This window comes from Neomonachus schauinslandi, chromosome 4 (genome assembly GCF_002201575.2).
Source record: "Neomonachus schauinslandi chromosome 4, ASM220157v2, whole genome shotgun sequence".
NCBI lineage: Eukaryota > Metazoa > Chordata > Mammalia > Carnivora > Phocidae > Neomonachus > Neomonachus schauinslandi.
The window spans coordinates 82706119-82717663 of NC_058406.1; the positions used below are offsets into that span (position 1 = coordinate 82706119).

At 38.7% G+C, this 11545-nt stretch overlaps 1 protein-coding gene across 1 annotated transcript in view; it reads left to right on the top strand.

Moving 5' to 3' along the window:
- Nucleotides 1-8094, top strand: part of PALMD (palmdelphin) — a 50919-nt gene extending 42825 nt beyond the window's left edge. Inside the window, exons 6-8 of the mRNA XM_021690010.2 lie at nt 4-117; nt 2151-3245; nt 7737-8094. Coding sequence (XP_021545685.1) covers nt 4-117; nt 2151-3245; nt 7737-7780 — 1253 coding nt within the window. The 3' untranslated portion in view covers nt 7781-8094. The remainder of the gene's footprint in view (nt 1-3; nt 118-2150; nt 3246-7736) is intronic.
- The last annotated feature ends 3451 nt before the right edge of the window (nt 8095-11545 follow it).

The window sequence follows — 11545 nt, forward strand, 5'->3', positions numbered from 1 at the left end:
CAGAGTCAATCGAAGACATCTATGCTAATATCCCTGACCTTCCAAAATCCTACGTGCCTTCCAGATTAAGGAAGGACAGATATGAAGGAATAGAAGATGATGAACAAAACAGAAAAGGTATATGAAAAATCTGTATCCAAAGGCAGGTTCTCAAATTCAGATTTTACAATGTCAGACATTAACAACCTGCTAAGACATCCGATGCTTCAGGTGAATCAATGGTCCATTTTACAAAGTTCCAAGAGGTATTTGAGTCACTTGCATTGATAAGGATAAGGGGGTTACAGTACTTATGCAAACTAGGTAGAGACAAAGAAGGTAAAGGCTTGAAAGAGACAAACTCTTAAAAGCAAAGCTCCCCTGCTCAAAAATCTCTCTCCCCAAGTACTCCACCTAGTAGACACTCTCTTGGGTTACTAAGATCCTTTATGAAAATAAAAATATCCCCTGGGGAAGTTTAGACATGATTTACCCCCATGTGGGAATGATTTTCATAAAACTTATGCTTCAAAGCCTCCGGACAAAATGAAGGCTTGCCTGCGGGCAGAGAGGGAACCTTTGAAGTTTAGACTAGAAAAGGAAACCACACTCTGTAAGCAGGGAGCAGTTATTCATTTAAATATTCAACAAGTAGGGCACCTGGGTGGCTCAGATGGTTAAGCGTCTGCCTTCGTCTCAGGTCATGGTCCCAGGGTCCTGGGATCGAGCCCCGCATCAGGCTCCCTGCTCCGCGGGAAAACTGCTTCTCCCTCTCCCACTCCCCTTGCTTGTGTTCCCTCTCTCGCTGTACCTCTCTCTGTCAAATAAATAAAATCTTAAAAAAAAAAAAAATTCAACAAGTATTTAGTGACCCCGTACTATATGGCAAGCTCAGTTCTTGCAGTAGGAATCCAAGAGCGAATAAAACAGCAACAATCTCTGCCCTCTTGGAGCTGACATTCTAAAGGAGAAAATGGACCAAAAATTAAGTAAATACATAAAATATATCATATGAAGGTGTGAAAATACTAAAGACTAAAGCAGAGGAGGAGGACAGGGAGAGTGGGGATGGGGGTGGGCGTGGGGAGTTAGCAGTTTTAGTTGGGTAGACAGGGAAGGCAAAGAACAATCAGGCTACTGAGGAGGATGTATGGAATCCAAGATGGGTCCAAAAAAGGACGTGGGAGGTCACAACAGAAGCAAGCTCCATTCTTATTTGGCCCAGATTCCTATTAGCTCTTAAAACTCCTAAAGAATTTGCCTGGGCCGGGAAGCAGAGCTCAACCACCCAGCGCTCTCCGGTTCAATTGTTTTCAGTTCAGCTGATACTGCTCTATTTTTCCCCCTACTTGAAAATTGGAGTGAAAGAACCAGAAAAAGAAGGCAGAAGGAGAAGCATGTGATTCTAGCCTCCCTCCTCCCTCTTCAATAGCAGTTCTACATTTAAACAAGCTCCCTGCTGTGGAAACTTTAGAACACTCCTCTATAATTTCAGCAGGCTGCTGGCCCGCACAGCAAGGATGTAACTGAATGAAATATACTGTGCTAGGCCTTTTACCTGCTGCAGTGCCTAGCACGACATATTGCTCCTAACTGACAAAGAGGTCTGATTCCTCCCATTGCATAACGTAAGAGTATAATCCGTCTTGTCAGATTTATTAGTTACAAATAGAATATTTTGGGGGCGCCTGGGTGGCTCAGTTGGTTAAGCGACTGCCTTCGGCTCAGGTCATGATCCTGGAGTCCCAGGATGGAGTCCCGCATCGGGCTCCCTGCTCAGCAGGGAGTCTGCTTCTCCGTCTCCCGCTCCCCCCTCTTGTGCTCTGTCTCTAAAATAAATAAATAAAATCTTTAAAAAAAAAAAAAAACAAATAGAATATTTTGTGGTTTCCCAGTGAAGATCCTTTCTGTTTGGAATCATCAGCTTCTCTTCTCCAACCAGCTTTTCAATCCCATTTTTCAGTCATCCCATGCATCCTTGCATAAAAACCTCTGTCATTACCCTGTTGGCCATTATACAACTAAGGAATGAAGTCAAAAGTTTTAAGAACAGACAACAACATCTCACAGAAAAGAATATCAAAGAGTATCCTTAGCATAAAAATCACTGTGAAAGCAGGCTGCTTGAGAAAATTTTAACTAAATCAAAGATCAAATTTCTCTTTCAACAGCTTTGTATGCCATGGAAATTCAAGTTGAAAAAGACTTGAAAACTGGAGAAAGTACAGTCCTGTCTTCAATACCTCTCCCCTCAGATGACTTTAAAGGTACAGGAATAAAAGTTTACGACGACGGGCGCAAGTCAGTGTATGCAGTAAGCTCTAATCACGGTGCGGCATATAATGGCATGGATGGCCTGGCCCCAGTTGAGGTGGAGGAACTTTTGAGACAAGCCTCCGAGAGAAACTCTAAATCCCCAACAGAGTATCATGAGCCTGTCTATGCCAATCCATTTTGCAGACCTACAACACCACAGAGGGAGAAGGTAACTCCTGGACCAAACTTTCAAGAAAGGATAAAGATGAAAGCTAATGGACTAGGTAATGATATAAATGAATCCATACACAATCTGGACAATGGGCTTTCAGAGGGGAGGCACAAGAGCTTCAATCATGTCAGCCCCGTTCGGCCCATACCTCAACCCCGATCAATGACTCAGCAAGCTGAGGAGATGCCCCACAGCCTACAAAAGAGGCTGATGACTCCTTGGGAAGAACCCAGTGCGATGCAGGACAAATATGTGGCCTCTCCAAAGGCAAGACTGAGTCCCAGTGAATCACTAGATGGGAAGTCAAAACACCAGGATTCTTCTCCTGCTTGTAAGGAGGATGAGGAAGATATTAGATACAGTATCGTTCATTCCCTGCCTTCTGATATGACTGATTCAGAACCTGTGACGATGATTTTCATGGGGTATCAGCAGGCAGAAGACAATGAAGAAGAAAAGAAGCTTCTGACAGGGTATGATGGGATCATCCATGCTGAGCTGGTTGTGATTGATGATGAGGAGGAGGGTGAAGGCGAAGCTGAGAAACCATTCTACCATCCTGTAGCGTCCTACAGTCAGGTTTACCAGCCTGCCACACCAACACCTCTTCCTAGAAAGAGATCAGAAGTTAATCCCTATGAAAACACAAACCACAAATCTCCCCACAAAAATTCCATATCCCGGAAAGAGCAAGAAGAAAACTTAGGCAAGCCAGTTCAACATTCTCCGCTTGACGTTCAGATGGCCGGTGATGGGACTGAGGACCCGTCCTTAACAGGTAATGAGAAAAACAAGGCTTGCCACTGCTGTTTAATCATGTGACTATCTTCCTTTTGCGTTGTTAACACACCCTCTTGCTTTCAGCTTTTTTGACCGCCTCATAGACTAATACATGCTAAGGGTTTTTTTGGTTTTGTTTTTGTTTTTTAATTCATGCTGACCTGAATTATTGTCGCCATAACTAAAGTGATTAAGTCACTTTGAAAGATAAAATGAAAAAACAATTGTTGCCTTATTTGGATAGTGCATTGGTTGACCTAAGAAACTTGAAATTTGTCTTCTGTCACAGTGTGGTACTGTTTGTGAATGTATTTGGATCACTAATATGTTGGATCATCTACATCATGTCTTTTCCCACCAGAAACTGATGCCAGCTACTTGTTTGTGCTTCTCTGTTATTTAAACTTCTTATCTAAGTTAACAAGTTGCCTTAATTTTGCAAGAAAAAACAAGAAACAAATTTTATTTTCAGTGTGATATTTTATTACTTTGCTGTATCTTGTTTCTCTATACTTTTATAGTTTAACTTTATTTCCTTAATTTTTCTACATTTTAAAACAGAATGTCAATTGTCAAACAGAACATCAGAATGTCAAACAGAACATCTACCTTTCCATAGTCTTCATGAACTTAACAATTATTTTTCTATTTCCTATATATTTACATTTCTCATTCTCTATAGTTTTATAGCTTATCTAGCTTTTTTAGCTTTAAATGGAAAATACATTTTTTCTATAAAAGTGATAGCTCATCAACTTAAATTCCTTATTATCACTTGAATATTGTATTCTACTCCTCACTTACAAAAAAATAAATAAGAATCTGACAAAATCAATTATAATAGCTGTACTTAACCTTAGCTAAAGACCTACATCGAATTACCCAGACATATAGGTTCTAGGTGTGTGAATGTGAAGGTAAATTTTAAATGTTTCTAATGGAAGGATTCTTGTTAAAAAGTAATAACTATTAAGTCCCAGCTAATTCATCAAGCAAAACTTGATACTTCTATAGAAGTATGGTAGTACTTGCACAATTCAGGAAGGGTTCTTCTGCAACCCATAAGCCCAATTTGGGGCTGCCAATAATACAATGAAATGGACTTCTTCCATCCTTTTAAATAGTTAAATCAGGGATACACTGAAATTTTAATTATCTGAAGAATTTCTAACCTTTTGGTAAGTGTACAGTTATCTTCCTCAATCAGAGTTGAGTGATGTGTCCCCACAATGAAAACCTGCTAAAACTAAACATTCCTTTCCGTTTTGAGAATGAATTTTGTTTGCTGATCAAATTTTGCATCTTAAGTTCATTTTTAAAACAACGACACAGTAGACCTAGAAAAGAGAAACACACTGATTATGGTCAAGAGCAGTAACATTACCCATCATAAAGCCTTCCATTTTTGAACTTGGATGTTAGCCACCTCCCCCCACATGCCCTTATTCCTTCTCCCTTACCCATGTCAACACATTTACCCCATAGAAAAAGACAGGAAGTGACTAACATTTCCAGACAACACTAATCATGCCACTGAACTAAAATAATGAAAACAGGAAGACCTTTTCCAGACAAAGTAACAATACAAAGTTCCATACTATCAGTCGAAGCATATTATAAACAGACTGCTCCAAATTCCTTGCCTTCCATCATGATATTGTTTTACATTCCTGTTTCCCAATTCAGTGCATGGATTACAGAGCTGATATTTTTCTAACGGGTTTCTTAAATAAGCATATCATATTGACATATGACCTCACCCTCAGGAGGCATCCATATTCATAGAACGTATAGCCACCTCAAATTTCAATTGTGAAATTGTGCAGTTCAATTTCACAAGCACCACGTAGGTTGAGCGTTTCCCCCAACACCCCAAAAATGCTTTTTGATACTTGAAAATCCATCATTTCAATAAATTCCCTTATTCATGGTATAGGTCCCCCGCTAAAATATTCTTGGTAGGCATAATAAGAATTATTAGTCTCTCAGTGTAAATGTTGTTATGAGAGCCTTATCTAAGAGCAATTTTGAACTTGGAAAAGAACACAAAGGAAGAAGATAGAGGTGGAAAAATGGAGCCTGGAAGTCCAGATGTCTTAGTCAAAACCTTTGAATAGGTAAAGACATGACAAGAAAATTCAGCGAAGTTATGTCCATCTGCTAATGTAAATATAATAGGGTCGTGTTCTAAAGTATAACTCAATGCCAGGCACATCCACCAATGAGTGGCCCCAGTAAGCTTTTACTGGAACTCCACTACTATTCCCACCAACTAGGCAGCTGGCTTTCTTTTGTAGTTTAGTCCTCACCAACCTACTCTTGTATTCCTTCTAGCTCTATTCACCCCTCTTAGATATGTCAGCAGCATTTCAGGATGATAGAGGCAGGGAACCTCAGCTCCGAGGGATTCACATGCTATTGGTGTCAAAATTGCCAACCTGTGGCAATCATTAGGAGCCAAGGAATACTGAGAGTAAGGAGGCAAGTTCTCTTCCACCAAGTTCAACCAGCCAAAACTATGTGTCTGAATTGCTGTAGGGGGAGGAGGTAAAGATCAGAAAAGAGCAGAAAGGAGAAATAAAAAGAAGACTGATGGCCCAGGTATTTTACCTGTTACGCCCTCCTATTGCCAACATGCTCAGACCCCACATGCCTACTTGAAATTCACACCATCTACTTGCCATAGGCCTAAAGAAAAAAAATAGCAGACTCTAACAACCTAGAATTCATTTTTCCCTTAAGAAATGGGACAGTGAGCTACTGCATTCCCTCACTCCTGAGGATGTGCACATCTAAGGTGTCCTTCAAGAACTTCATTGAATTGTCCATAGCACAAAGGCTGTGCCTGATTTACTGAATCTCAAATTGAGGAATAACTGTAAGGAGGAAGACTTTGTCCCTGCCTTAAAAGAGACCTTTAAAAAGTCCCTTAAAATGGACTTTTCCCCTACCCTCTTTTTTGGTATGGCCAAGGTAGAGGTCTATAAAATCCAAGAGTAGAAAATATAAAGCCTTTCCTTCTGCCTTCATTTCACCTCCTACTGTGGAATTACAGTCCTCTCCTCAGGCTTCACCATCCAACATCCCCAGCAATAGAGACCATCCTCCTGGCTACAGAGTAAAGAAAATTCTCTCAGCTGGTCCTAAATTCAAGGAAATATTCTTTTTTTTAATAAATCTTTTGTTTTAATATTTTATTTATTTATTTGAAAGAGAGTGAGTGAGAGAGAGAAGATGAGAAAGTGGGGGGCGGGGCAGGCAGAGGGAGAGGGAGAAGCAGGCTCCACGATGAGCAAGGAGCCCGATGCAGGGCTCGATCCCAGGACCCTGGGATCATGACCTGAGCCAAAGGCAATTCTTAACTAACTGAGCCACCCAGGCATCCCTCAAGGAAATATTCTTGACCCTGACATTAGAAATGACCATTCCCCATAAGATTCCACAGGAAAGAACGTTCCTTGACTTCATTTAAATGAAAACATTTCACGTAAGTAGAATAACAAAAAAAAAAAATGATCATAGTCTCGTTACAGTATTGGATTCCCCCATCTCTTCTCATATTTATGCAAAAGAGCTCCTTAGAGATGGGGTCATTTCATTTGTTAAAAGACAACTAATTATATGGCTGGAAAATGAGAGAACAAGCTTTCCCTTTTTTTATTTTTTACATTAAATGAAATCTTGCGATCAGTTAAATAGCTGGCTCTTGGGCCATATTGACATATGAACACAATGATCAGTGCCTTGAAAGCAGCTTTCAACTTTTGGAACATGACCAAGGCAGCTATACTCTGAAGGCCTAAGTATTAAGGGCATGATACCAGAACACTGGAGGAGTGTTATGAATTCTAAATCTACATTTTAAAAAATGGTTTCTACATCATATTTATCATTAGCAGTGGAATATGCTCAAAAGATATATTTGAAAGTATACTTATAACATATCCTGACAAAGACATAATTTTATAATTACTCCAACTCTTAATAACTGGATCACATTTTTGCACACAAAGAAATATGTTTTTGTCATTCTATATCCAAGGATGGAGTCCCCTGGGATAACCATGTTTGATGACTTAAATTATAACTCAACCATGAATTAAGTTTATGTCAATGCCTTTTTTATTTTTAGTAATACATAGCTCAGAAATAGGCACAAAACATGGTCATCGATGTATAGAATTTATCTAAGGCTAATAGTGAAATTGCACACTAATCCTATATTTAATCAACTTATGCTATGTTTGCCCTACTAATTTTTCTAACCTTTATAGAAATAGGTTCCTTCTAGTTCTGAACCTGCTTCAGCCCTAGTTAACCATAGCTTATTATTTCTACTATCTTTTTGTGCTACTAAAACAATGCTCACATTGTTGGATAAAATCATCTGAGGTATGTTTCAAACTTTCCTGCATTCTATGAAATGGTCATTTAGAGTGAAAACTAGAGCTCTTTTTTTATAACTCTCTATTTTTTTTTTAATTTTCAGCTTTAAGGATGAGAATGGCAAAACTGGGGAAAAAAGTTATCTGAGAGGTGTATCATCTACCTAAACATCCTTTGGAGAAGAAACTAAGAAACATTTGCCAACTTCTCTTCTGGGTATTTTGTTTCTTTTTTCCTGAGACTCCAAAAATTATAATTATAGCCATATTAAGCCATGTGAATAAGCAGTAGTCATCATTTGTGAAAAAATCCCAAAAAGCTAGGAAGAACAAATGCTTAACTTTTCCAGTTACTTGACACAATTCAGTGCGGGGGGAAAAACCAGCATATTTTTATTGTACTGATACCAAAGCATTTCTAATAAGAGTGTGTTAATTTTAAGAATAAAGTTATTTAAAATAGCCTGACTATATTCTATTAACTGACATGGTAATTTTGCTAATACAAAGATTGAAAGATCATAGGAAGCCATTGCGACCTCATCACAGAAATATTCATCTTCAACTCTAACAAACAAACATGACATCCCATATCTAAGACATCTACATCCTCCTTCTAAGGACCAATTGATTTGGTCGAGACTTCAAACTCTGCATCCATCCCAAAGGTGCATGCCATAATTAACCTCATATTTGGGGACTAGATTTGTAGTATCTTGATAGTGTTCATGACTTTGTACATGACAGCTGACATATTTATTCTTCTTGAAATATTATCTTTTCTTTCATTCAGTTCGGTGTGAACTACATGGTGCAATGACTGATTATGACCTAAGGCTATTAGATGGAGGCCTTCCCATATTCTCAAAGAATACAAATCTAGTCTAATGTTTGACCAATCCTTGTAAAGATGTTAGAAGCCTAATATTAAAACTTAATAAGAATGCATAGAGCATGTCATTCCTAAGTGTTACTGGTGTGGAGGCAATGAGAGGTCAAAGAAGCAGATCCTGATGAGGACAAGCTTAACACCCTGCCAAGCATCAACCTCAGATCAATGGTTTGCAAGGGGCAGTTGTTCTGTAGCATGAGAAAACTCCTCTCTCTGCTGGCCTGGAATCTGGAAAATGTGGAGGTGCAAATATCAGAGACACTTTGACATAAACACCCCTGTCCCAGGTCCAATGTTCCCATTCCTTCCCTTTCATGGTTCTGACTTTAGCATAAGTGACTTGTAAAATGGCACATTTTTTGTAGCTCTGCCAAACTTGTGATTAAAGCACTGATTTTTGGTTTTGATTGTGCGTACACAAATGTTTATTAGAACTGCCTGGCACCTAGCAAATGATCGATAAATGAATGAATAAATGAATGAATGGTTCAGAAAGGAAAAGATGTACTCTCCAAGGGGGGACTGTGTAATACCAGCTGGCCTCAGGCAACATGAGCCAGAATCTGGCTGGCCGATATCTGGTCCCTTACGAAAAGGCATGGGCCAGGGCTGGTGCATAGAAGTGGCCCAGCATGGCCAGAAAATACCGAAGGCTGGAGCTGGCTTTTTATCTAGGGGTGAAGCTAGAACTGCAGTGGAATTGGCTGCCAGGCGAGCAGAGGGGGGACTGAGTGCAAAGCTGGAGCTGGTCAGTCAGGGGGGCTAAAGTGAAACTGTACTATCCCACACACCAACCCATTGACTCCTGTGCTCAGTGAATAGAAAGGAAAACTGGAAAATGGAAGTGACGTGCCTTCTTGCGGCTCTTGCCTCGCAGCATCCCTCCACCACCTTCTCTCAGCAAAGCCTAACATTGCATCAAGTGACAAAGGAGAGATGTTTACAGGGTCAAGATCACGAAACAGGGCAAAGGATGCATTGGAGATGAAACATTAAATGATGATGATAAAGATGAAACATTAAACTAGCACAGTCCACCCATTTTTATACTCAGCTTCCATATTTATCCTTCCACATAGATTTGAACATTGGAGAAACCAAAACACAACTCTGTTTCCATCTAATAAGATGCTGCTACCTTTTATACAAAGATTTCACCCTCTCCCCAAAGGAGGAGACACACACTCTCAAGAGTCATTGTATCCACAGCTAACTACATTAGACATTACTTTGAAGAACAATTTTAGATGAACAGAAAGATTGAGAAGATAATACAAAGTTTCTATATACCCTGCACCCAGTTTCCCCTATGACTAATTTCTTTATTAGTATGGTACACTTGTTATAATTAAATGAACCAATAATGATACATTATTATTATTATTAAGTCTCATAGTTTATTCAAATTTCCTTTGTTTTTACCTGTCCTTTTTTGTTGTTGTTCCAGGATCCCACACAGAAAACATTACTTTTAATTGTCATGTCTACTTTGCTCCTCTTAGATTTTTCTTGTTTTTGATAACCTTGACAATTTTGAAAATTACTGGTCAGATATTTTGCAGGATATCCTTCTGTTGCAAATTGTCTAATGTTTCTCTCATGATTAGAGTGGGGTTGGAGGAGGAAGATCACAGAGGTAAAGTAACATTTTCATTGCATCATATCAAGGGTACAAAATTTCAATAATTTATTCCTGGTGATGTTGACCTTGATCTCCTGGCTCCTGTATGCCTTTGATGTATGCCCCAAAATGTTTTGAATATGAGATGTCTTTCCATTTCATCAGATCTTTAGTTTCTTTCGACGATGTTTTGTAGATTTCAATGTACCAGTCTTACATTTCTTGATATTTATTCCTACTTTATTCTTTTTGATGCTGTTGTAAATAGAATTATCTCCTTAATTTCAATTTCAGATTGTTCATTGCTTATGTTTGGAAATGCAATTGATTTTTATACATTGACTTGGCATCCCACAGCTACAACCTTCCTTAATTCATTTGTTCTAGTAGTTACTGGATTCCTTAGGATTCTCTTTTTTTTTTTTTTTAAGATTTTTTATTTATTTATTTAATTGACAGAGAGAGAGACAGTGGGAGAGGGAGAAGCAGGCTTCCCATCAAGCAAGGAGCCTGATCCGGGGCTCGATCCCAGGACCCTGGGATCGTGACCTGAGCCGAAGGCAGTGACTTAAACAACTGAGCCACCCAGGCACCCCTCCTTAGGATTTTCTATATATAAGATATCTGTATCTGTATATATCTGTAAAGAGTGATAGTTTTACTTCTTCCTTTACAATCTGGATGCCTTTTACTTCTTTTTCTTGCCTAATTGCCCTTGCTAAAACCTCCAATACCATGGAGATGCAAAATGGCTAATGTGTTTGTCTTGTCTTGTTCCTGATCTTAGAAGGAAAATATTCAGTCATTCACCACCAAGTATGATGTTAGCTATAGGTTGTTCTTAGATAACTTTATCAGATTGAGAAATTCCCTTTTATTTCACATTTGCTGTGTATTTTATATCATGAATGAGTGCTTCTCTTTAATTCTGCCAACTCTTTCTTCATGTGTTTTGAAGTCTGGTAGGAACATAACAATTATGAATGCAGTGTATTCTTGATAAATGAATACTTCAGTCATTAAGAAAGGTCTCCTTTTATATCTAATAATACTCTTGGCTGGAAATGAATTTATCTAGCATAAATACAGACATTTCAGCCCCCTTGTTCTTAATATTTCATGGTATACCTTTTTTCACTCATTTGCTTTCAACCTGTCTGCCTCTTTATACTTAAGTCACATCATGGGTTTTCCTTTATCAGTCTGACATTCTCTGCCCTTTAATTGGAGTATTTAGTCCACTAATGTTTAATGTGATTATTAACAGGGTTGAGTTTTGGCCTACCATTTTATTATTTGTTCTCTATCCCCTCTGTTTTTCCTCCTTTATTTTTCCTTTCTTGCCTTTCAAAGTTATTTAAATAATTTTAGAATTCCATGTTAAGTCTTTTTTTGGCTTT